The 27,769-nt window shown below is 45.0% G+C and overlaps 1 protein-coding gene across 1 annotated transcript in view; it reads right to left on the bottom strand.

Annotated features, from left to right (window-relative positions):
* Positions 1–27,131, bottom strand: part of YIPF6 (Yip1 domain family member 6) — a 31,835-nt gene extending 4,704 nt beyond the window's left edge. Inside the window, exons 1-6 of the mRNA XM_040404907.1 lie at positions 26,990–27,131; positions 12,479–12,607; positions 12,038–12,116; positions 10,706–10,748; positions 3,489–3,614; positions 1,319–1,476 (exon numbers count right to left, since the gene is read on the bottom strand). Of these exons, the coding sequence (XP_040260841.1) occupies positions 1,319–1,476; positions 3,489–3,614; positions 10,706–10,748; positions 12,038–12,116; positions 12,479–12,607; positions 26,990–27,034 (580 nt within the window). The 5' untranslated portion in view covers positions 27,035–27,131. The remainder of the gene's footprint in view (positions 1–1,318; positions 1,477–3,488; positions 3,615–10,705; positions 10,749–12,037; positions 12,117–12,478; positions 12,608–26,989) is intronic.
* Between the last annotated feature and the right edge of the window lie 638 nt (positions 27,132–27,769).

Genomic DNA, 27,769 nt, shown 5'->3' with positions numbered 1-27,769 from the left:
GCTTCACATGGATCCAGAGATCTCCCCATTCATTGCTCTGCTAGATTCATATCCAGCTGACATCTTATGGGGCGTGCCTCCGCTCTCCCCATCACATCTCGGGTGGGGCGTGCCTCCGCTCTCCCCATCACAGCCCGGGTGGGGCGTGCCTCCGCTCTCCCCATCACAGCCCGGGTGGGGCGTGCCTCCGCTCTCCCCATCACAGCCCGGGTGGGGCGTGCCTCCGCTCTCCCCATCACAGCCCGGGTGGGGCGTGCCTCCGCTCTCCCCATCACAGCCCGGGTGGGGCGTGCCTCCGCTCTCCCCATCACAGCCCGGGTGGGGCGTGCCTCCGCTCTCCCCATCACAGCCCGGGTGGGGCGTGCCTCCGCTCTCCCCATCACAGCTCGGGTGGGGCGTGCCTCCGCTCTCCCCATCACAGCCCGGGTGGGGCGTGCCTCCGCTCTCCCCATCACAGCCCGGGTGGGGCGTGCCTCCGCTCTCCCCATCACAGCCCGGGTGGGGCGTGCCTCCGCTCTCCCCATCACAGCCCGGGTGGGGCGTGCCTCCGCTCTCCCCATCACAGCCCGGGTGGGGCGTGCCTCCGCTCTCCCCATCACAGCTCGGGTGGGGCGTGCCTCCGCTCTCCCCATCACAGCTCGGGTGGGGCGTGTCTCAGCGCTCCCCATCACAGCTCAGGGGGCAGTTGAAGGATGAAACTGAGCATGTGCGACCTTCTTAGTGAGCCAAACAAAGAAATAAAAAAAACTAAACAGCAGGTGGTGCTATACAGATACATTTTAGTGAATAAATCAGTGGCTATGCTACATTTTTAATTACATCCAATTACAAAAAGTTTTCAAAATTAGGTTCGGTTTTAACATTGTAGAATATTTTTCGTGGGACAACCCCTTTAAGAATGCTACAGCAGGTCTGATTTGAGACAATATTAGAGCACCTTGGTGGAGCTCTATAGAGCAGCACAGATACTTTGTTCCCTCATTATTAGGTCCATTTCACAAACACATATATATGACTCCAGTCTATACATAAAGGGGTTACCCGAGTTGCAGTGATCCTGTGCCATACATTGGGCACTTGATCCACCCTGGGGTTAGAAGCCACAGCACTAACCTGAGATTCAGACTAACACATGTGCTGTGGCTTCCAACTCCAGGCAAGGATCACGTGCCCAACGTATGGGATGTGATCCCAGAAATGGCCACTGCACAGGATTGTGGCACAACCAGGATAATCCCTTTAAACATACATAAATAGCAGCTTACTTTATATTTTACTATATCGTGAGAAGAAGAAAAAAAAAAAAAAAACACTTTACCAAAAGTAGACCAGCCAAACATTACTGTCACTATGACCAGCCGCAGGATGAATATCGCCGTGCTTACACTTGCGAAGAGCAGTAGCCTACATATCAGCATGGCCACTGTCAGCGGCAGGATGCAGTATCCCAACACACACAGACTTTGGAAGAACGAACTGCAAGACAAATAAGACATTATATTACAAAGAAGTTTAACAGAAAATCAAGACCTGCTGCATTATTACTTATTTCGAAACTGAATTTAATGGATGCCATAGTTTTACATTATACCTGTCCGTCTTAAACAGAACATCTGGATATTGTGCAATGAAAACAACAAATTCAATGGAATCATGTTATTCACGTACTGGTGTTTCACAGTTGTAGCACGGTTCACTTTTCAGCTGTAGTAATACAAACCCATCAATTTATGGCTCGTGGAAGATTTCTAATATCACTTGTGACATACAGTTGCAAGAAAAATACCTTTTCTGGTGAACCCTTTGGAATGATATGGATTTCTTCACAAATTGGTCATAAAAAGTGATCTGATCTTCATCTAAGTCACAACAATAGACAATCACAGTCTGCTTAAACTAATAACACACAAAGAATTAAATGTTACCATGTTTTTATTGAACACACCATGTAAACATTTACAGTGCAGGTGGAAAAAGTATGTGAACCCCTAGACTAATGCCATCTCCAAGAGCTAATTGGAGTGAGGTGTCAGCCTGGAGTCCAATCAATGAGATGAGATTGAAGGTGTTGTTTACAGCTGCCGTGCCCTATAAAAAACACACACCAGTTCTGGGTTTGCTTTTCGCAAGACGCATTGCCTGAGGTGAATGATGCCTTGCACAAAAGAGCTCTCAGAAGACCTACGATTAAGAATTGTTGACTTGCATAAAGCTGGAAAGGGTTATAAAAGTATCTCCAAAAGCCTTGCTGTTCATCAGTCCACAGTAAGACAAATTGTCTATAAATGGAGAAAGTTCAGCACTGCTGCTACTCTCCCTAGGAGTGGCCGTCCTGTAAAGATGACTGCAAGAGCACAGCGCAGACTGCTCAATGAGGTGAAGAAGAATCCTAGAGTGTCAGCTAAAGACTTACAAAAGTCTCTGGCATATGCCAACATCCCTATTAGTGAATCTATGACACGTAAAACACTAAACAAGAATGGATTTCATGGGAGGATACCACAGAGGAAGCCACTGCTTTCCAAAAAAAACATTGTTGCACGTTTACAGTTTGTACAAGAGCACCTGGATGTTCCACAGCTGTACTGGCAAAATATTCTGTGGACAGATGAAACCAAAGTTGAGTTGTTTGCAAGAAACACACAACACTATGTGTGGAGAAAAAAAAAAAAAAGAGGCACACCAACATCAAAACCTCATCCCAACTGTGAAGTATGGTGGTGGGGGCATCATGGTTTGGGGGTGCTTTGCTGCATCTGGGCCTGGACGGATTGCCATCATCGAAGGAAAAATGAATTCCCAAGTTTATCAAGACATTTTGCAGGAGAACTTAAGGCCATCTGTCCACCAGCTGAAGCTCAACAGAAGATGGGTGTTGCAACATGACAACAACCCAAAGCATAAAAGTAAAATCAACAACAGAATGGCTTAAACAGAAGAAAATATGCCTTTTGGAGTGGCCCAGTCAGAGTCCTGACCTCAACCCGATTGAGATGCTGTGGCAATACCTCAAGAAAGCGATTCACACCAGACATCCCCAGAATATTGCTGAACTGAAACAGTTCTGTAAAGAGGAATGGTCAAGAATTACTCCTGACCGTTGTGCACGTCTGATCTACAACTACAGGAAACGTTTGGTTGAAGTTATTGCTGCCAAAGGAGGTTCAACCAGTTATTAAATCCAAGGGTTCACATACTTTTTCCACCTGCACTGTGAATGTTTACATGGTGTGTTTAATAAAAACATGGTAACATTTAATTCTGTGTGTGTTATTAGTTTAAGCAGACTGTGATGGTCTATTGTTGTGACTTAGATGAAGATCAGATCACATTTTATGACCAATTTGTGCAGAAATCCATATTATTCCAAAGGGTTCACATACCGTACAGTTGCAAGAAAAAGTATGTCTTATTGGATTACCCAACACTATGTAAGCAAGAGGGAAAAAACACCATAAACAATACACCTCCATACATAATGTACATACATGGTTCCGCCAAGTAGCTTAGAATTCAAAGTGATAACCACGGCCCCAAACCAGATGATCACGAACACTTCAGCAAACTGGGGACCGCCATCATCTTTGCTGTTGGCATAGCCACCTTGAAGCATTCTTGTAGAGGAAAGAGAAAGAAAGATACGTTCACTATGACGAGCCACAGGGTCATCGTGCTTACACTTGCCAACAGCAGTAGCCTACATGTCAGCATGGCCACTGTCAGGGGCAGGAAGCAATATCCCAACACAAAAAATATAGAGACAGCTTTCAAGAGACAAAACAATGCTCTCAGTATGTATGCAGTCATTACACATTCTATGGAATATAAGACATACAATATCAGGGGTTGGACACTTCTAATACGCTTCCACAATCGGTATTTCTACACCAAATATGTGCACTTTCTCGAAACGCAAATATCAATATCACCATTTTATTCTAGAGCTTCTCCCACACTAAGGGTCCATTTACACGTCCGTGTGTGTGTTTAGCGGATCCACGGATCCGTAAAACACGGACATCGGCGATGTGCGTTCTTTATTTTGCGGACCGCACATCGCCGGCACTTAATAGAAAATGCCTATTCTTGTCCGCAATTGCCCCATAGAAATTAATGGACCCGCAATACCGTTCCGCAAAATACGGAACGAAATTGCGGACGTGTGAATGGACCCTTAGCTGGTTAACCAGTTCAAAGTTTAACCCCTTCAGAACCAGACAATTTTCCTTTTTCACTTCCCACCTATCTGAAGCCATAACATTTTTTATTGTTCCATTCAAATAGCTGTATAAGGCCTCATGCACACGACCGTATTTTTTCACGGTCCGCAAAACGAGGTTCCGTTGGTCCGTGATCGATTTTTCGTCCGTGGGTCCGTCCTGAATTACAATGCAAGTCAATGGGGACGGATCCGTTTGACGTTGACACAATATGGTGCAATTTCAAACGGATCCGTCCCACATTGACTTTCAATGTAAAGTCAGGAGTCCCTATTATACCATCGGAGTTTTCTCCAATCCGATGGTATATTTTAACTTGAAGCGTCCCCATCACCATGGGAACGCCTCTATGTTAGAATATACTGTCGGATATGAGTTAGATTGTGAAACTCATATCCGACAGTATATTCTAACACAGAGGCGTTCCCATAGTGATGGGGACACTTCTAGTTAGAATATACTACGAATTGTGTACATGACTGCCCCCTGCTGCCTGGCAGCACCCGATCTCTTACAGGGGGCTGTGATCCGCACAATTAACCCCTCAGGTGCCGCACCTGAAGGGTTTAATTGTGCATATCATAGCCCCCTGTAAGAGATCAGGGGCTGCCAGGCAGCAGGGGACAGACCCCTCTCCCTCCCCAGTTTGAATATCATTGGTGGCCAGTGTGCGGCCCCCCCTCTATTGTAATATCATTGGTGGCCAGTGTGCGGCCTCCCCCCTGTCCCCCCCGATCATTGGTGGCAGCGGAGAGTTCCGATCGGAGTCCCAGTTTAATCGCTGGGGCTCCGATCGGTAACCATGGCAACCAGGACGCTACTGCAGGCCTGGTTGCCATGGTTACTTAGCAATATTACAATATTAGAAGCATCATACTTACCTGCTGCGCTGTCTGTGACTGGCTGGGAGCTCCTCCTACTGGTAAGTGACAGGTCTGTGCGGCGCATTGCTTAATGATCTGTCACTTACCAGTAGGAGGAGCTCCCGGCCGGTCACAGACAGCGCAGCAGGTAAGTATGATGCTTCTAATATTGTAATATTGCTAAGTAACCATGGCAACCAGGCCTGCAGTAGCGTCCTGGTTGCCATGGTTACCGATCGGAGCCCCAGAGCGATTAAACTGGGTCTCCGATCGGAACTCTCCGCTGCCACCAATGTTCGGGGAAGGGGGGGGCGCCGCACACTGGCCACCAATGATATTAATACAATAGAGGGGGGGGGGGGCACACTGGCCACCAATGATAATACAATAGAGGGAGAGAGGGGGGCCGGGGGAGGCTGCACACTGGCCAACAATGATAATACAATAGAGGGAGGGAGGGGGGGGGGGGCCGCACACTGGCCACCAATGATAATACAATAAAGGGAGGGAGGGGGGGCCGGGGGAGGCCGCACACTGGCCACCAATGATATTAAAACTGGGGAGGGAGGGGGGTCTGCCCCCTGCTGCCTGGCAGCCCCTGATCTCTTATAGGGGGCTATGATATGCACAATTAACCCCTCAGGTGCAGCACCTGAGGGGTTAATTGCGCGGATCACAGCCCCCTGTAAGAGATCGGGTGCTGCCAGGCAGCAGTCATGTACACAGTTCGTAGTATATTCTAACTAGAAGCGCCCCCATCACTATGGGAACGCCTCTGTGTTAGAATATACTGTCGGATATGAGTTTTCACGAAGTGAAAACTCATCTCTGAAAAAGCTTTTATGCAGACGGATCTTCGGATCAGTCTGTATGAAAGTAACCTACGGCCACAGATCACGGACGCGGATGCCAATCTTGTGTGCATCCGTGTTCTTTCACGGAGCCATTGACTTGAATGGGTCCGTGAACCGTTGTCCGTCAAAAAAAATAGGAAAGGTCATATTTTTTTGACGGACAGGAAACACAGATCATGGATGCAAAACGGTTCTTTTTCCACGGACCCATTGAAAATCAATGGGTCCGCGAAAAAAAAACCTGAAAGCGGCACAACGGCCACGGATGCACACAACGGCCGTGTGCATGAGGCCTAAGGCTTGTTTTTTTACAGGACGACTTGTACTTTGTAAAGTACCATTTTATAACGCATGCAATGTAGTTGGAAGCTGGAAAAAAATTCCAAATAGGGTGGGATTATAACAAAAAAAAAAAAAAAACTTTATATTTATGGACAATCCACATGTGTGAATGCTCATTATTTGCTGGGTGAGGCTACTTTCACACTTGCGTTCGGTGCGGATCCGTCTGGTGTCTGTACAGACGGATCCGCTCCTATAATGCAAACGCTTGCATCCGTTCAGAACGGATCCGTCTGCATAACTGTTTTTTTCAGATCTGATTTAGAATATACTAAGTGCGGCCGGACCCCCCTCCCTCCCCTGTATTTAACTCATTGGTGGCCAGTGCGGCCAACCCCCCCCTCCCTTGTATTTAACTCATTGGTGGCCAGTGCGGCCGCCCCCCCCCCCCCCTAATTAAAATGACCGACCCCCCATCATTGGTGGCAGCGGAGAGTTCCAATCGGAATTTAGCAATTTTAGAAGCATTATACTTACCTGCGATGTCTGTGACCAGCCGGGCGCTCCTCCTACTGGTAAGTGAAAGGTCTGTGCGGCGCATTGCTTATAGCACAGACCTTTCACTTACCAGTAGGAGGAGCGCCCGGCCGGTCACAGAAATTGCAGGTAAGTATAATGCTTCTAAAATTGCTAAGTAACCATGGCAGCCAGGACTGCAGTAGCGTCCTGGTTGCCATGGTTACCGATCGGAGTCCCAGCGATTAAACTGGGACTCCGATAGGAACTCTCCGCTGCCACCAATGATGGGGGAGGGGTCAGTCATTTTAATTAGGGGGGGGCAGCCGCACTGGCCACCAATGAGTTAAATACAGGGGAGGGAGTGGGGGCCGCACTGGCCACGAATGAGTTAAATACAGGGGAGGGAAAGGGGGGGGGGGGTCTGCCCCCTGCTGCCTGGCAGCACCTGCCAGGGGGCAGTCATGTACACAGTTCTTTTAGTATATTCTAACTTGAAGCGTCCCTATCACCATGGGAACGCCTCTGTGTTAGAATATACTGTCGGATCTGAGTTTCACGATCTAACTCAAATCCAATGGTATATTCTAACAGAGGCGTTCCCATGGTGATGGGGATGCTTCAAGTTAAAATATACCATCGGATTAGAGAAAACTCCGATCTGATGGTATATTAATAGGGACTCCTGACTTTACATAGAAAGTCAATGGGGGACGGATCAGTTTGCAATTGCACCATATTGTGTCAACGTCAAACGGATCCGTCCCCATTGACTTGCATTATAAGTCTGGACGGATCAGTTTGGCTCCGCACGGCCAGGCAGACACCAAAACGCTGCAAGCTGCGTTCGGGTGTCCGCCTGCTGAGCGGAATGGAGGCCAAACGGTGCCAAACTGATGCATTCTGAGCGGATCCGCATCCACTCAGAATGCATTGGGGCTGTACGGATCCGTTCAGGGCCGCTTGTGAGAGCCTTCAAACGGAACTCACAAGCGGAACCCCGAACGCAAGTGTGAAAGTAGCATGATCTGTAGGTTTTATTTGATACCATATTGGAATAGGTATGTATTTTCGATCATTCTTTATTAATTTTTTTTAGGAGGTGAAGCAATGAAAAATGGTAAATCAGCCTTTTTGGTTTTGTTTTTTCCCACATTACATAGTTGACCATAAGGGCTAAAAACGTTTAATAGTAATGGCGTTTTGGGACGCGGCAGTTATAGGGCAGGAGGGACTGAGCAGACTAATATAGTTTTGTGTGAAAAGATGCAGTAGACCTTGTAATTTATACATTTATATCTCTTTTTTTCTAACTTAGGCGACTTTCACACCAGCGTCTTTGCTGGATCCGTCATAGATCAGCAAAACCGCTTCAATCATGATAATACAACCGTCTGCATCCATTATGAACGGATCGCTTGGATTATCTTTAACATTGCCATGACTGATCCGTCATGAACTCCATTGAAAGTCAACGGGAGATGGATCCATTTTCTATTGTGTCCGAGAAAACGGATCCGTCCCCATTGACTTGGGCCTCTTGCACACGACCGTATGACTTTTTCAGTATTTTGCTGTCTGCAAGAAACGGATCCACAAAAAATACCGAACAGCTGGCCCCTGATAGAACAGTACTATCCTTGTCTGTTATGCAGACAATAATAGGACATGTTCTCTCTTTGAACGGAACGGAAAAACGGAAAAGCAAGGCATACGGAGTACCTTCTTTTTTTTGCGAATCCATATGCAAATGGATAGCATTTATTTCCGGACCCGGCTGACAAATGCATTGAAACACCGAATCCGTCTCTCCGGTGTCATCTGAAAAAACTGATCCGGAATTTATTTTTTTCACATTTTTAAAGGTCTGCGCATGCACAGATCGGGAAACCGGTTCCGGTTTTCCGGAACACTTGGTACCGGATCCGGCATTAATACATTTCAATGGAAATTAATGCCAGATCCGGCATTCCGGCAAGTGTTCCGGAATTTTGGCCGGAGAAAATACTGCAGCATGCTGCACAGATTGCTTTCCATTCAGAATGCATTAGGATAAAACTGAAGTGTTTTTTTCCGGTATTGAGCCCCTGTGATGGAACTCAATACTGGAAAACTTTAACGCAAGTGTGAAAATACAAAAAAAAGCTAAAAAAAAAAAAAAAGCTAAATTATGGTGTTCACCGCATGATTTAAAAAAATTATATTTTAAGCAGTTCCAGACATTTTCAGATGCAGCAAAACCTGATATGTTTATTTTATTAAAAATTTTTTTCACTTTTTAGTTATTAACTCTATTAGCCCCCTAGATCCCTTGCCCTATTCACACTAATGGAGTTCTACGTGCTTTGTGCACAGCGCAGCAAGGAGCTTACCATGGCAGGTCTGGAAGGCTTCACTAGCATTCAGGTAACCGATCAGAGCCCTGTGATTTCACTGCAGGGGTTCCAATCAGAAGGCAGAGGAAGCCAAATGCCTCTGCCTTGCCTCACAAGTGCTACGATCAGCGTTGATCACGGCACCCGAGGGGTTAACTGGCGGGGTTCAGCGGGATGGCCGTTACGAGTAATTCTGGCCTGCTGTATGACACAGGCGACACCTACTGCATATGGAGTGGGCTCACTGCAACAACCATCTCCATACATTCCCTCAGCCACCGTGACATACAGGTACATCACAGTGGTTGAAGGGGTTAATATATATTTAATATCTTTATTTAGGTACTTTTCTACAGACTCCACAGTCCTGTAAAATAGGATGCGAAAAAGGACCAGTGTGTTAAAGGGAACCTGGCGGTCCTATCAGTGATTGTGTATACACAGAGGAAGCTGTTAAAGAAGAACTCCCGCAACATTTTTATTCTCTGACCAGTTAGAAAAGTTCATGATACAATCTGTAGTGAATGTAATCTTCTCATCAGTGACTATTTGTGAGCTATCCCCTGCCTTGTAATTTTTAGCTGTGTCATGGTACAACTCTCTGATCTCCAACTGACACAGGACAGGAAGTCAGTCACTTCTCTTTTCATTCCTAGGAGCCCTGACATTGAGCCTCCCATAGGAATACAAAGAGAAACTGACTCCCTGTCCACACATAAGATGCTGTGTCAGTTGGAGGCTGATTGCTGGTCACATGACACAGCTGAGAAGCAGAAGGAAGGTTATAACTCACAAACACAGATGCCGGTAAGAAAATTACATTATGTACCTTTCTAGCAGGTCAGAGAATAAAACTTTTTGCGGGAGTTCTTCTTTAATAACTGATAGGACTGCCTAATTGACTGACTGCAAACCTCAGAATGAGCATGGATTGAATAGAAGAAATGACATGTTTTACTGAATATTTTCCTACAAAACTATATAAAGCTGCATAGCTCCTCCTGCTCTATAATATTAGAGCTTCAGCTCAATTATCATATCCAGTGTGACACGTTTCCTTTAAAACCAAAATTCAATTATGATAAAAAATGAGGTACTGGGGTGTTTCAGGTCAGTTCTAGTGGTAGAGGGCTAGTTTACAGTTTTCCTTTTTCCCCCTGATGTAGCAAACTGATGCCCTGAAAGCCCAAATCTCCTATTGCATTAAGGTTTTACTGTTGAATGAGGGACTTTCTCTGACCAACATGTTGAAAAGTGAAATTATGCACAATGAATCAGTGATTAAAGCAAAACTACAAAATAAAATACCTAATGAAGACTTTTTACACAATTGTATTCCATTTTGCAAATGTAAACCCTTGAATTCGGAAACAGCATTCATCTGTAGTCTAATCCCCTAATGCTGGCTATATGCAGAGCTCCTCAGAAAACCTTCAGAGTTCAGCAAGGCTTTGTGGACAGCTCAAGAAAAGGATGAAATCCACAGCTAAGACGTGTCGGAAAGGCCCCTAAGGCCGGTGGAGTCAGGGGTGTGTGGCAGCACATCACCAGCCACGCAGAAGAACACACAGTAAAACATGTACAGAAATACTTACAACGCAAGGGTGACACAAAGCACAAGAGGGCCCCATAAATCCCCTAAAGAAAAAGCAGACGACAGCAGCATTACCATCAGCTCCTCCTCACACAAACATCACTGCTTCTGATAGGAAGAGTCTGCACACTTTTACTACATTAACTATTTCATAGCAGGCCGATCACACGTGGGAAGCCCTAGAAATCACTGAAAAACTATCCTCTAAGGCTACTTTAACACTAGCATTTAAGTTTTACGGTATGGCGTTCCGTCATAGGGGCTCAATGAATGGGGACAAAACTGAAGCGCTTTTTTCCAGTATTGTCATTGGGGACAAAACTGAACTGAACGGTATGCTCCAAAATGCATTCCGTTCCATTTAGTTGCGTTCACAGACTGGAGAGCAAGCCGCAACATGTTTTTTGCTTTCCGTCCTGGGATGCGGATGCAAAATGGATCCTGTTATCTCTGACAATAGAAAACGGGTCCGTCCCGCATTGACTTTCAAGGGAGTTAATGAATGTATGTTAAAGATAATACAACCGGATCCGTTCATAACGGATGTAGATGATTGTATTATCCAGTAATGGAAGCGTTTTTGCTTAACCCTGCCGGATCCAGCAAAAACGCTAGTGTGGAAGTAGCCTAAGACACTCTGGACCACATTTATGAAGCAGATCATGCCAGTTTCTGCAGCACACTGTGCCGAAAAGTGCCCCGTGTATTGCGGACCCACCTGTATGCGGGCCACAATACGGCAACGGTCGTGTGAATGAGCCCTAAGACACACCAGTCAGCAAAGAAATGAGCAACATAACAAAATGACAGGATATCAGATAATACTGAACCACTAGTGTGAATCAGAGACCTGAAGTGGTAATATATGCAGATATACTGAACCTCGTGGCAGAATATTCTCTATATACAGAAGCTATTTCATAAAACCAGATGTAAAAGGGAAGAAAATGCAGTAATATACATTTTCCCCATAAACATTTATTACCCATCCACAATTGCTGAAGGTTCCACTGGTGGAACCTCCACCAGTCTAGTCATGAGAAGGGGGATCCGCAAACTTTAGGATGATTGGCGCGGTGGTGCGCATGTGTGACCACTGCTCCATTCACTATCTATTGGACTGCGTAGTACAGGGCTTGGCTCTCTTCACTAGTCCCATACAGGGAACATAGGGATCCCTGTTCTTGTGAGCAAGGGGGGGGGGGGGGGGGGGGGGGGGTGATCATACATTTATCACCTACCACGTGGATAGATAATAAAGCTGCTTATGGGATTATGGGAAGACCCCACTGCCAAACCAAGATGTGCAGTAAAGTTGTAGCTCAATACTCACAGTCTCTCAGAAGTGCATTACTCTTTTTTGGGTACATAACATGAAAAAACTTCTGCCCAACAGCCTTTAAGTCCCGCATCTGCAATAAAAAAAAAAAAAAATATATATATATATAAAAAAGCAGCTGATAAAGTATTTGGAAATTACAAAATCCCAGTGAAAAATCTAAACAGGAAAGGAATTAATGCATCACTACAATTGGGTTCTCCTGACCAGTCAAGAGGAGACAACCATACCAGTCCCACATGTCTGCTATTGGAATTAATTAGTGCTGCAATTGTACTGACCAGGATGCTACTTGTGGTTCTCCACTCGAGAATGGATGGAATAGTGGCTGAGTACTGCACGGCCTCCTGTTAAACTAAGGAGGACCGCACCGTTTAGTCAGCAAGGGCTGTGCGATATTGCGGGCGCTATGTGGCGATATAGGAACTCACTTACAATGGTGTCCCTAACTGGCTCATCCAATGTAGAAAAGTCATCTTCCTGTGACTGTGAGGACATAGGAACCGTGATCTCCCCCTCCACTGGAATATCTCCTGATATGGAGACATCTGATAATCCTGCAAACTGAAGAAGAAAGCAATAATGAAAGAAAATAAAAATTATAAAATAAAGGACTGGATACAAAAGTTTCCCACTGTCCCCGCGTATCATGTCTACAAAGAAGCATTATAAAAGGAAGTAAAACAAATTAAAAAAACCAAAAAATATGCGGAAGGGTTGATTTGGTTGGGGTTAAATTAAAAGTAATATTAGGCATTTTGAAGACTTCACATTTTTCACCTTTATGGTGTAATAGTAATATTAGTGAATTTCAATTAATCACAGAACACAAATATTGGGAAAAATATGGTATTATTTATTTATGTATCACAGTTAGTTAAGAATGGGGAAATAAGATCACAAATAGAACTGTGTCCTGGAAGGAATCTAGACTTAATGAGCCGGTATCGATAACATGCATTTGATGCTAGACAAAACATGGAATATTTTATCACAACAAAACACGAATTCATAGACTTCTGTTATCAACACACGACAACAAGGGTGACTATCTCCCAGGTGTATAGAAGAATAAGGAAGGGTTTGGGGAAAATACTAAAATTTAATAGTGAGGAAAAATGGGCAAAGGATATAGCATCAAATAGAATGGGTGAATATATATAAAAATATATAAAAAAATAAATAAAAAAAAAACAACGATTTCCGGCAACTTTAGGTTAATTCATTTTAATATTATCCATAGAATATATATGACCCCCATATTGTTAAGCAAGTTCTATAAAGAGCGAGAATCAAACTGTTGGAAATGTAGAGAAGAGTCCGCAGATTATTTGCATATGATATGGAGCTGTCCAAGTGTGCAACTCTATTGGAGGGAGGTTTTCAGAGTCCTAACTGCAGAGTCTTTAAAATCTCTTCCATGTAATCTGGAAGTTGCCGTTTTAGGTAGTATCCCATCATTAACCAGAGATAAAAAGTAAAAAAGGGTTTGGATAAGGGGTCTTACGGTAGCAAGAGTGATCATTGCGAGAGAGTGGCAAGGATCCAGAGGTTCGAGGAACATATTGCCGGTAGCGGATGAGTGGAGTCGTTGCCTGGAGGGGGGGGGGCGTGAGGGAGAGACGAGAGCAACCATCACTAACGGCGTGCACCGAGAGGACCACCAAGGGGGTGTTGTACGTAACTCAGGTAACAATCAATCCGGATAGATTGAAACTCAACTGGGAGCTTGGGAACCTCCCACAACTTGCTAGTTTTGTAGTGTTTTTGCTTACTGTACCTTATTATAGTGAATGTCCTGGCAGATTGTGTATTAAGGAATCCTGATTATTGTATTGTCAAATTGGTTTATCTTTGTATTGGAAAATGAACAAATAACAAATATCAAATATAATAAAAAAAAAAAAAAAACAACTTAGGCTGCTTTCACACTCTGATCCCGTTCAGATAATACAACCGTCTGCATCAGTCTTGAACACCATTGAAAGTCAATGGGGGACGGATCCGTTTTCTATTGTGCCAGATTGTGTCATAGAAAACGGATCCGTCCCCATTGACTTACATTGTGTGCCAGGATGGATCCGTTTAGCTCAGTTTCATCAGGTGGACACCAAAACGCTGGCAGCGTTTTGGTGTCCGCCTCCAAAGCGGAATGGAGATGGAACGGAGGCAAACTGAGCAGATCCTTTTCCATTCAGAATGCATTAGGGCAAAACTGATCCGTTTTGGACTGCTTGTGAGAGCCCTAGACGGATGTCACAAACAGAAAGCCAAAACGCCAGTGTGAATGTAGCCTTACAAAAATATTAGTGACCATCAATAAATTTATACAAGTTAGATGTTTTGCGCTGCGTGATCCAGCTGTAGACAGACTTTTAGCCTCAACCAAAGGCAAAGGTTAAAAATAGGGATCGACCGATATTGATTTTTTAGGGCCGATACCGATAATTTGTGAACTTTCAGGCAGATAGCCGATAATTTATACCGATATTCTGGGAATTTTCATTTTTGAGAAAAAAAAAAAATTCCTACACAAATCTGCTGAAAATTTATATGTTTATTGTTAATGTGTATTTTTTTGTTTATTGTTAATGTGTATTTTTTTTTTTATAAATCTTTTTCATTTATACTTAATATTTTTGTGTTTTTTTTTTTTTACTAACTTTTAGCCCCCTTAGGGACTAGAACCCTTGTCCTATTCCCCCTGATAGATCTCTATCAGGGTGAATAGGAGCTCACACTGTCCCTGCTGCTCTGTGCATAGTGCACACAGCAGCATGGAGCTTACCATGGCAGCCAGGGCTTCTTAGCGTCCTGGCTGCCATGGTAACAGATCGGAGCCCCAGGCTTACACAGCTGGGGCTCCGATCGGAGGAGCAGGGGAGAGGGGATCCTGTGGCCACTGCCACCAATGAGTAATACTGGTTGGGGGAGGGGGGGGTAGGGCGCACTGCGCCACCAATGTTTTTACTATTGGCCGGGATGGGGGTGGTGGGCGCACTGCGCCACCAATGATTAATACTGGGGGGGCTTGGGGGGGGGGGGCACACTGCGCCACCAATGAAGATAAGTCTCTCAATCATTCATATACAGGAGGCGGGAGCTGGCTGCAGAATCACGTAGCCGGCTCCCGACCTCTATGAACGGTAGCTGCGATCCGCGGCACCTGAGGAGTTAACTATCGCAGATCGCAGCTACAGCTCATAGAGGTCGGGAGCCGGCTATGTGATTCTGCAGCCAGCTCCCGCCTCCTGTATATGAATGAATGAAAGGCTTATCTTCATTGGTGGCGCAGTGGCCCCTCCTCTTATGTTCTCTCCTCTCATTGGCGGCAGCAGCACAGGGGGGAGGGAGACACTGCTTCCTTCTCCCCTGTGCTGCGGAGGGAACACAGAGAGCGCTGAGAGCAGCGCGTTCTGTGTTCCCAATACGTTATCGGTATATCGGCAAAATAGATGCAGATACCGATAACGTTCAAAATCCTCAATATCGGCCGATAATATCGGCCAAAGCGATAATCGGTCGTTCCCTAGTTAAAAAAGATGCAAATAGTGGGGAAAATGTGCAGCTTATTAACACTTCCCTCAAGAACCATCAGACTCGCAACAACGCGTCGGGTCTATCTTCAATCCCATTAGTGGAGCTTTTCTGCACCAGCATTTTTAGTGCCTTATTTGGTACCTTTTTGTGGTGAAAATGCCAAGGTGGTAAACGCACTGTTTGCAAAAAAAAAAAAAAAAAAATTATATATATATATATATATATATATATATATATATATATAAACGTGGGGGTGCCATTCAGCCAGGTCTGTATATTTTGGAATGATATATGGGGGTGCACCACATTGTGGCATGATAGTTTTTTCATTTTGTATCCTGTTACTTATGTTGTCTGTTCATGTGCAGCTCCTTGTGGCTTTGGATGTCAGTACCTTTTGTATTTTATCTGACTTTATGTTTTCAAATAAGGATATCATTTTGTGTGATCTGTGATTTGTTCGATAGGTGTGTGTCGATTGCACCTGCAACTTTGATGTTTGCGTTTGGGCCCTATTTGATAGGTGTGTATTGGTAAAAAATATACATAAACTGCCAGAGCCAAATTCATGTGTGTACTCACCCTTTGTCATGCAGTACAATATGTTTGTGCCATGTTAGCCAAAAATAGAGCGATCCAGGCTGTATACTACATGGTCCATGAATATGGCTGTCCGCAAAGTCTGATGACAGATCTGCTTTAAGAAAACTTTTCACAAATCCATTTCACCCATTTTTTTCTCACATCCGGCTGCTTGGAGTTATGCCCTAACCACAGGATAGGGGATAACTGAGATCAGTAGGAGTCCTACTTCTGGGACACCATCAATCACGAGAAGAGGGGCCACATAACCCAAAGCCCCTGAAATGGAGAGTGGCCAGTCAGGCACGCATGTGGTCACTCCATTCATTTCAAAGGGATTTCCGCAGATAGCCGGGTTCAGCCCTCCCCTATCCCCAGAACTCCCGGCTTCTCCGATCATTGCAGGCGGTACAAGTCACTGGACGCCAGCACTTTTTCATCGCTTAATAATCATGTGGATGAACTGACAAAATAAAAACAAATATAAAATACTAAAACATTTAAAAGTAAGGAGATATTCTGATAACGCTGCTGGAGATTTTTATTTTTTTGTTAACGGGATTCTGTCAGCTAGTTTGATATAAAGTTGAGGAAACGCGCTGCTAGATCGCCGCTAGCATGTCCACAATATACATTCCCAGAGCTCTCTGTGCTTTTATTCAATAAAATAAAAAATAAAATTATATCACACACACACACACACACACACACACACACCTAAAGAATTATTAGGAACACCATACTAATACGGTGTTGGACCCCTTTTGCCTTCAGAACTGCCTTAACTCTACGTGGCATTGATTCAACAAGGTGCTGATAGCATTCTTTAGAAATGTTGTCCCATATTAATAGGATAGCATCTTGCAGTTGATGGAGATTTGAGGGATGCACATCCAGGGCACGAAGCTCCCGTTCCACCACATCCCAAAGATGCTCTATTGGGTTGAGATCTGGTGACTGTGGGGGCCATTTTAGTACAGTGAACTCATTGTCATGTTCAAGAAACCAATTTGAAATGATTCAAGCTTTGTGACATGGTGCATTATCCTGCTGGAAGTAGCCATCAGAGGATGGATACATGTTCTCATTCTGTTTACGCCAAATTCGGACTCTACCATTTGAATGTCTCAACAGAAATCGAGACTGATCAGACCAGGCAACATTTTCCAGTCTTCAACAGTCCAATTTTGGTGAGATTGTGCAAATTGTAGCCTCTTTTTCCTATTTGTAGTGGAGATGAGTGGTACCCGGTGGGGTCTTCTGCTGTTGTAGCCCATCCGCCTCAAGGTTGTGCGTGTTGTGGCTTCACAAATGCTTTGCTGCATACCTCGGTTGTAACGAGTGGTTATTTCAGTCAACGTTGCTCTTCTATCACCTTGAATCAGTCGGCCCATTCTCCTCTGACCTCTAGCATCCACAAGGCATTTTTGCCCACAGGACTGCCGCATACTGGATGTTTTTCCCTTTTCACACCATTCTTTGTAAACCCTAGAAATGGTTGTGCGTGAAAATCCCAGTAACTGAGCAGATTGTGAAATACTCAGACCGGCCCGTCTGGCACCAACAACCATGCCACGCTCAAAATTGCTTAAATCACCTTTCTTTCCCATTCTGACATTCAGTTTGGAGTTCAGGAGATTGTCTTGACCAGGACCACCCCCCTAAATGCATTGAAGCAACTGCCATGTGATTGGTTGACTAGATAATTGCATTAATGAGAAATAGAACAGGTGTTCCTAATAAATCTTTAGGTCAGAGATATAGATATATATATATATATATATATATATATATATATATATATATATAAAAAAGTCCGCAGCACTCCTTAAAAGATAAAATGTGCTCTTTATTCACACATGTCAAGTGACAACGTTTCGGTTCTCACAGAACCTCTCTCAAGTCAGGTGAAACATAAACTGCAATAGTGCCAATATAAATACATAGTAAGGTTGTTATCAATTAATTAATTAACCAATACAAAAGCGTGCACTCCCCTTTATAGGGATGTTACAATTCATAGACTTACACCACATATCAAAGTGAATAGGGACTGCAAGACGTCCAAACATATGCTATAACATTATAGCTGTGATATTGATTACAAACGTTCCATAGTCATAGTGCATGGTGCATTAAAACCAAAAATACAACTATACCTAGCTGGGAGATTGTGGAGTGAACCAGGAGGATGGCGTCTTAATCCGTGGAGATACACGCTGGTTCTGCGCGTCTATGCCTCGCCACTACGGATGTGTGAACCCTTACCCCTCCTATTAGGTGGTACATAACTGCTGTACGTCACCAAGGGCGGAGACCAAATGACCGCACAGTCTAGTATCAATGCAGCGTCGGCACGCATCACGTGCACGCGACCCTGTCGTCACTGCTACCAACAATGCTTCACTTGCCTTTTCCACCATTTTACATAAGGGCATTCTTTTGGGCAATGTATACATCTGTCATCCTCCTTGTTTCCCCCACTTTCTATACAACCAATCTCCAAACCAGCAGGGCAAATTCCTGATTGTTCACTTAAATCATACAACAATACTTAAAATCACATTGTGGCATAATTAATCCGTGTAACTTCCACTGGATCCACCTAATACAGCATTCTGGACACACAGAGACCTGAGCAATAGAGGAAGGGGCACTAACCTACCATTCCCCCAGTTACCCTAAACTCAGACTGAGGGTGTGGTTCAACTCCAGTTCCTCCGAGACCTTGATTGCAAATGAGGTCTCTACATTAGATACTGGGCTAACATTGAAACAATTTGATTTGCATTTAAAAAGTGATTTTTTTCCTATTGTAAATTCACATGCCCTAGAACAGTGATGGCGAACCTATGGCACGGGTGCCAGGGGCGGCACTCAGAGCCCTCTCTCTGGGCACCCGCGCCTTGGAAAAAGTCTATGGCGTACCAATATGCTTTAGACTTTTCCTGTTATTAATCAGCACAGGACGCACTATGAACCGCACAGGCAGCACACTGAATATAGGCTATTAAGCTATTATAGCTAAATGATAAAGTACATGGAAGATATACTCAGGGCTCCAGATGGCGACCAAAATGGTCGCCAATGCGACTTGGAATTGCAAAATGGCGACAAGACTTTGTAGTCTTGTCGCCATTTGCGCCTAAACCCTCCGCTGCTCTGCCGCTAAGAAAAAAAGGCTTTCATCCAGCAGAGACACGATGCAGCCGTCTTCTGGATGAAGATCCGCTCGCTCACACTACCCGGCATAGAGGGTGGGCGTGGCTTGGGTTCCCGCATCTTGTGCTTCCGCTTCCAGCAGTCTGCTTCTGAATTCACACGTCTGTGAGATCCCGGCCCGGAGTCCTGCTGAGTGCAGGAGCGCACGGCGTCATTGGTTGCTATGACGCCGTGCGCTTCCTGCTGCCGTCGCAGTACAGTAATACACTGCCAGTGTATTACTGTACTGCGACGGCAGCAGGAAGCGCACGGCGTCATAGCAACCAATGACGCTGTGCGCTCCTGCACTCAGCAGGACTCCGGGCCGGGATCTCACAGACGTGTGAATTCAGCACTCCTACATCGCAAATCCCGTCAAGCTCCCAGCAGACCTTGGACTCCAGTTTTCCCTCACAACAAACTGATGTGACTAACAAGTCTCAAACTTTGCCGCTTATCCCCTCGCTGCCTGGCATCCCCTCATTGGTGATGCCAGCATGTGACCAATGTACAGCACAAGAAAATAAGGCGGGATCAGTGCAGGAGTGATGTGGGATTCAACTGTTGAGAGTTTTTTTTATTATTATTATCATCTAACCTATTGCTGTCCCTTTAACTACTGAGTACAAAATGTTTAAAGGGATTGTCCAGTGCAGTGCAAAATTTTAGTAAAGTGTTTGGAGTGGTTTTATATTAAAGAATCAAAACTCACCATCCCTCAATCCCTGATGTTCCCGTTCCAACTGGGTTTCCACTGGTCTCTACTTAATGGTCCAGTCTCCACAAGCAGGAAATGCCAGGAGAAGCCTGCTCAGCCAATCACTAGCCATGGCGCTATACTTTTCTCGGCCAGTGATTGACTGAGCTGCCGAGATCAGTGGAGATCAGTGGTGGTGAGTATTGATTCTTTTTAAACCATCCTGAGCACTGTACTAAAAATTTTGCCTCCCTTGTTAACTCCTTTAATATTTTTCCAAATCAGCACTAAATGACATATGTACAGTTGCTGTCTGATTTCTAGTGTGCTCCTGGTTTAAGCTGTCCATGCACTAATGATTGACAGCCGTGACACCTTTTTTTTTTTTTCTGGCACCTATAACAGGAGTTAGATTGCTGTGTTAGATTATTTTCAGTCATTTCAGATGGCCTAGTAAAAAAGTAAATTAAAAGCTCATGGTACGGTACTGTTCACAGACCTGCCTCATTGGGCATGTGCCAGCTGACTTAATCAACATGAACTGATTAAAGGGGTTATTGTGTCCTCTCAGACTTAGGCCTCTTGCTGTCTGCAAAAAATGGTTCTGCATAAAATGCGGATGACGTCCGTGTGCATTGTGTATTTTGCGGAACGTAACAGCTGGCCCCTAATAGAACAGTCCTATCCTTGTCCGTAATGCGGACAATAATAGGACATGTTCTATTTTTTGGCGGAACAGAAGTAAGGACATACAGAAACAGAATGCACACGGAGTAACTTCCGTTTATTTTGCGGACCCGTTGAAATGAATGGTTCCGTATACAACCCGCAAAAAAAAAACGGAATGGACATGGAAAGAATATACACGTTCGTGTGCATGAGGCCTTAGATGGCTTATATGCTCCTAAGCATCCCAGCTATATTATATATATTTTAAATTTGGCGACTAAATTTTTCAGGTTAGGAGCCAAGGGCTCCTTCATATTTTTTTTAGTCTGGAGCACTGTATACTATATTGGTATTCAGGTTAAATTGCCGTGTTGGCACTTTGCGATAAATAAGTGGGTATATGGTTGCAGTTTGGGCACTCAGTCCCTAAAAGGTTCACCATCACTGCCCTAGAATGTTTTGTTGAAGCGGTGAAAAGAGATATTGCATTACTAAGACAAAAAACTAAAATCAGATTCATTAGTGAAACCTAATATTACTGCTCAGGAAATGTCTGCTTTGGAGAGTTTGTCCAGAAACCCTGATCTCACCATAAAACCCGCTGACAAGCGTGGTGGAATCGTGGTTATGGACACCTCTCAATATGTAAAAGAGATTCTCAGACAATCAGGAGAATCGGGCATCTACAGACAACTGGGGAAGGATCCCAAGTTTGACATTGCCAGAAAAATTGAAGAACAATTAAATACAGCAGAGAAAAAGGGTATTATAAACAAACAACTTAAAGAGTTTTTGGTAGTGAAGTCTCCAGTTACCCCAACTATATATACATTACCTAAGATACACAAAAGGCTGATAGACTCCACCCCCCCCCCCCTCCCCCGGGACGGCCTATAATATCAGGCAGGAATTCTATTTTCTCAAATATTAATATCTTTCTGGATAAAATATTGAGAGAATATGCCATAGGTGCAAAATCGTATATCAGGGACACTGGAGACTTCATTAGCAAAATTAGAGGGATACGGATCCCGAAGGGGGCGATTCTGGCATCTTTTGATATTGTATCACTGTACACTTCGATCAATCATGAAAAGGGCTTGCTGGCGGTGGCGGAGATGCTACAGGGCTCGGATTCTCCCGCTCCAACCCGCCAGTTCATTTTGACACTATTAGAGCTGTCACTTAGGAACAATTACTTTGTGTTCCAGGGACAGTTCTATTTGCAGATGGTGGGCGCGGCGATGGGGTCCAACGCCACGCCCACCTATGCAAATATATTTGTACGGTCATTTGAGGAGCGTCTTGTCTATGTATCTCCCCACTTTAACCAGGTTTTGACGTGGTGACGATACATAGACGACATTTTCCTCATATGGACAGGCACCATGGAGGCACTGATGGACTTTCATGTATTTTTGAACTCCATTGACAAGGAGATCCAATTTACATTAACGGCATCAGAAGAGGGTGCAGTATTTAGATACCCAGGTATACATAGAGGATGAACAAATACATATAGATTTGAATATCAAGCCAACTGATAAGAACACATTATTGCATTTTGCAAGTGGACATCCAAGGAGGATGGTAAATTCTTTACCATTCAGTCAAATGCTTAGAGTGAGGAGGATAGTGGACAAGGAGGATAATATGAATCAGGCCTTAGGAAACATGGAGCAGTCATTTGTGAACAGAGGCTATCTTAGAAATTTGGTCAAAAGACATGCTGACAAAGTAAGAAAAATGTCTAGAGATGCACTGTTAGTTACAAAGCAGAAGCAGGCAAGTGAAAGGTTACCTTTTGTGTCATCTTACAATGAGTTGAGTCCAAGTATAGAACGTATAGTGAGGCGGCATTGGGGGCTACTGAGTAGTGGCCACCCTACAATTGCGGCCTTTAGAGACCCTCCTATGATGGCATATAAAAGAGCAGGGAATGTTAGAGATAAAGTGGTGCATTCAAGAATGCCTGAAAAAGGCCAGTTGAGGCAAACTTTTAAAAAAAACGAGTCGTACAGGGTGTTTCCCATGCCTGGGATGCGTGCCGACGCTGCATTGATACTAGACTGTGCGGTCATTTGGTCTCCGCCCTTGGTGACGTACAGCAGTTATGTACCACCTAATAGGAGGGGTAAGGGTTCACACATCCGTAGTGGCGAGGCATAGACGTGCAGAACCAGCGTGTATCTCCACGGATTAAGACGCCATCCTCCTGGTTCACTCCACAATCTCCCAGCTAGGTATAGTTGTATTTTTGGTTTTAATGCACCATGCACTATGACTATGGAACGTTTGTAATCAATATCACAGCTATAATGTTATAGCATATGTTTGGACGTCTTGCAGTCCCTATTCACTTTGATATGTGGTGTAAGTCTATGAATTGTAACATCCCTATAAAGGGGAGTGCACGCTTTTGTATTGGTTAATTAATTAATTGATAACAACCTTACTATGTATTTATATTGGCACTATTGCACTTTATGTTTCACCTGACTTGAGAGAGGTTCTGTGAGAACCGAAACGTTGTCACTTGACATGTGTGAATAAAGAGCACATTTAATCTTTTAAGGAGTGCTGCGGACTTTCATCATTTATTTGCCGTCCTGAATCGAGGGATTACCGCGGGCACCCTGCACCTCTAAAGATTCAAGGGAGTGCTGCCAGACTAAATAAATAAAAGAATATATAATATATATATATATATATATATATATATATATATATATATATATATACATACATACATACACACTGCTCAAAAAAATAAAGGGAACGCTTAAACAACACAATGTGACTCCAAGTCAATCACACTTCTGTGAAATCAAACTGTCCACTTAGGAAGCAACACTGAGTGACAATCAATTTCACATGCTGTTGTGCAAATGGGATAGACAACAGGTGGAAATTATAGGCAATTAGCAAGACACCCCCAATAAAGGAGTGGTTCTGCAGGTGGTGACCACAGACCACTTCTCAGTTCCTATGCTTCCTGGCTGATGTTTTGGTCACTTTTGAATGCTGGCGGTGCTTTCACTCTAGTGGTAGCCTGAGACGGAGTCTACAACCCACACAAGTGGCTCAGGTAGTGCAGCTTATCCAGGATGGCACATCAATGCGAGCTGTGGCAAGAAGGTTTGCTGTGTCTGTCAGCGTAGTGTCCAGAGCATGGAGGCGCTACCAGGAGACAGGCCAGTACATCAGGAGACGTGGAGGAGGCCTTAGGAGGGCAACAACCCAGCAGCAGGACCGCTACCTCCGCCTTTGTGCAAGGAGGAACAGGAGGAGCACTGCCAGAGTCCTGCCAAATGACCTCCAGCAGGCCACAAATGTGCATGTGTCTGCTCAAACGGTCAGAAACAGACTCCATGAGGGTGATATGAGGGCCCGACGTCCACAGGTGGGGGTTGTGCTTACAGCCCAACACCGTGCAGGACGTTTGGCATTTGCCAGAGAACACCAAGATTGGCAAATTCGCCACTGGCGCCTTGTGCTCTTCACAGATGAAAGCAGGTTCACACTGACCACATGTGACAGACGTGACAGAGTCTGGAGACGCCGTGGAAAACGTTCTGCTGCCTGCAACATCCTCGAGCATGACCGGTTTGGCATTGGGTCAGTAATGATGTGGGGTGGCATTTCTTTGGAGGGCCGCACAGCCCTCCATGTGCTTGCCAGAGGTAGTCTGACTGCCATTAGGTACCGAGATGAGATCCTCAGACCCCTTGTGAGACCATATGCTGGTGCGGTTGGCCCTGGGTTCCTCCTAATGCAAGACAATGCTAGACCTCATGTGGCTGGAGTGTGTCAGCAGTTCCTGCAAGATGAAGGCATTGATGCTATGGACTGGCCCGCCCGTTCCCCAGACCTGAATCCAATTGAGCACATCTGGGACATCATGTCTCGCTCTATCCACCAACGTCACGTTGCACCACAGACTGTCCAGGAGTTGGCAGATGCTTTAGTCCAGGTCTGGGAGGAGATCCCTCAGGAGACCGTCCGCCACCTCATCAGGAGCATGCACAGGCGTTGTAGGGAGGTCATACAGGCACGTGGAGGCCACACACACTACTGAGCCTCATTTTGACTTGTTTTAAGGACATTACATCAAAGTTGGATCAGCCTGTAGTGTGTTTTTCCACTTTAATTTTGAGTGTGACTCCAAATCCAGACCTCCATGGGTTGAAAAATTTGATTTCCAATTTTACAATTTTTGTGTGATTTTGTGGTCAGAACATTCAACTATGTAAAGAACAAAGTATTTCAGAAGAATATTTAATTAATTCAGATCTAGGATGTGTTATTTTTGTGTTCCCTTTATTTTATTTGAGCAGTGTATATAATGTTAATTTATTTTATTGAATAAAAGCACAGAGAGCTCTGGGGAATGGATATTGCGGATGTGCTAGTGGCGATCTAGCAGCCCATGTCCTCAGCTCTATAGGCTCAAACTAGCTGACAGAATCCCTTTAAGGAAAAGCCTCAGGGGAGAGGCAGCTTCACGGCCTCAGCCACAGTATGAAGGGGAACATATGATGGCACTGTTCCCTCCATTTCTGGTCTTTAGTAGAGATCAGATCTCCATTCCAGCAGGAATAATTGATATGAGGAATGAGGAAAAGCCAAGTGACATGCACAAACAAGATATGCCTCCCTCCAAACAGGGGTCACTCTTGTGTATGTGTATACTCTTGTTAATCAATCGGAGCTCCGTGATTTCACTGCAGGGGCTCCTATCAGAAGGCAGACAGAGCCGCATTCCTTTGCCATACCTCATATATGCTACAATCGCTCTTGAACGCAGCATCTGAGGGGTTAAATGAGGGGGTTTGGCGTGATTGCCATTCCCTGTCATTGCAGTCAGGCGCCTGCTAAATTACATAGCCGGCACCCGCTGTGTATGGAGCAGGCCCTTCGCAGCAGCCTGCTCCATACAATTGCTGGCGAAAATGCTGTACATGTACGGCATGGCGCATTAAGGGGTTAAATCTCCACTCAAGATGGTCTATTCGGCTACCATCAGTGAATGACAACATTCCCTGTGTGAGTGCATATACAGGTGTAGCTGTTAGTCACTGATAAGACACCCCTGTGTACAACTGAGCTCAGAAATGGATATCTAATTGCATAAAATACAAGTTTTACTGAATCTTTCCCACAAAACTATAGTAATCTGCTCAGTAAACGTCATAACATGCTGCCTGCAGACAAGAGTTTTCCAAAACTTCCTCTGGATAGGTGATCGGTATCTGATGGGTGGGGGTCCGACACCCAGGACCCCTGCTGATCAGTGTTCACAGTAGTGCTGTGGCCTTCTCCGTGCTCACCACGCTGTATAGTGGCATCACAGCTCTGCCCCATTCACTTCAATGGGGCAGAGCTGCGCTTAGGCTATGTGGTCTAGGAAAAACTAGTGCGCGCCGCTGCCTTCTCAAGCAGCTGATTGGCGGGAGTCCCAGGTGTCCAGAGGACACATCTTCAGTAATACAGTCTCAGGACATCAGAATTGCAGCCAGACACTTCATGTTATGTGCGCTCTATGCAGCGGTTTTACAGAGTTTTCTCTGTTATATAACGTGTATTCAGTTAATAATGAAAGGTACAATGTTATAATATCCTTTCAACGCTTCTTGATATGAAAGGGGCTGTGCTACTAATAACATGTATATAGGAGAGAGAATATGTGTTTGATCACTGCGAATCCGGCTGCCGGGACCTCCAGCGACCTCAGCCCCATGAGAATGCACTGGTGCTTACCGCTATAGTGGTGGACATAGTCCTGGCGGTCAGACCACTTGTACAACCCCTTTAGCAATAACGGTCCCCTATTCAATGCTCTCCTGCGTATACCACAGCTTCACCCAGATACGCCCTTTCAGTAGGTCCTGTTAGGGCGTGTGTCGCACGGTCATGCATGTACACCCCACTTCCCCAGCGGCTGCACGCAGGACACGTGCCAGCTTCTCTCCAAATAATAAGTGACTGATATAACATAGAAAAGCAGACCAGCAGGAATGACAGGGCGGACCTAGGCGCTGAGACCACCACAATGACTAGAACTAAGGGGCTCCTGGGATCTGCCGTAGCCCAGCTGGTCAGTGGCCTCAGCACATGAAGCAGTTACCCCCACCAGAGGTTGCTGTATTCTATCCCCCTCTATACATACAGCCCAATGACCGTCCATCCCCAGATCACTGCCTGTACACACTGGACTACACTGCGGCTTTTCACAAACGTCAGCCCCACAAGCTCACCAGCTGTTTGCTCCCGTTTTCCTGCTTCTCCTCTGTTTCCGCCATGTTTTCTTTTTTGCACTTATGTTGCTACGAGCCTACGTGGAGTCGAATCACAAAACGTCATCAAAACAGACAACATCCGCTTCCGGTTGAGGCGCGCAGGCAAACGTCACGAGGAACGTTCAGCGTGATGACGCAGGGGAGCGCTCGTCACGTCCTATGGGCGGTGGGCCTACGTCCTCGGACGTGATGTGATGTGATACACGTTTCAGCCTGGTACAGAAGGAAGGAGACGCGTTGCATGTGCGGGGCTGGTAACAGTCTGCGCCGTCCATTGTTTCCCTGCTCCCAGTGAAGCTAGATATGCATACGTTCACATTTCATAAAACGGCAGAGAAAATAACGCGGCATGTTCCTCTATAAGGGACTCTATTATAGTGAGCAGGTGGCCGTCCTGTGAGAGCTCCGGGCTTCGCTCGTTTTCATTGTGTTGCTGCAGCAGATGAGTATAGCGCCAATGTGAACCTATAGGACTCTGTTCACACTGCGTTAGCAATATAAGGAAAAAGTAAAGGGTAAATGCGATTTGTCAAATCTCATTCCGTTTGCCCAAACTAATAGAAGCAGCACACACTAGCATACCTCGGGGAGGAATCTGTGCTGACTCTCCCATGGAAATCAATGGGAGGCATAAAAAAAATAAGTGTGTGTTTTCAATTCAGATCTGCGACAAAAACCTTGAGCTAAAAATGCAGCTTTGTATTGAAGTGAACACCCATTCAAAACAAAAAAGACGCA

Source organism: Bufo bufo, chromosome 8 (assembly GCF_905171765.1).
Source record: "Bufo bufo chromosome 8, aBufBuf1.1, whole genome shotgun sequence".
Taxonomy (NCBI): Eukaryota; Metazoa; Chordata; class Amphibia; order Anura; family Bufonidae; genus Bufo; species Bufo bufo.
Note: the sequence above shows the minus strand (reverse complement) of the source record. Positions and strands in the feature narration are given on the sequence as shown.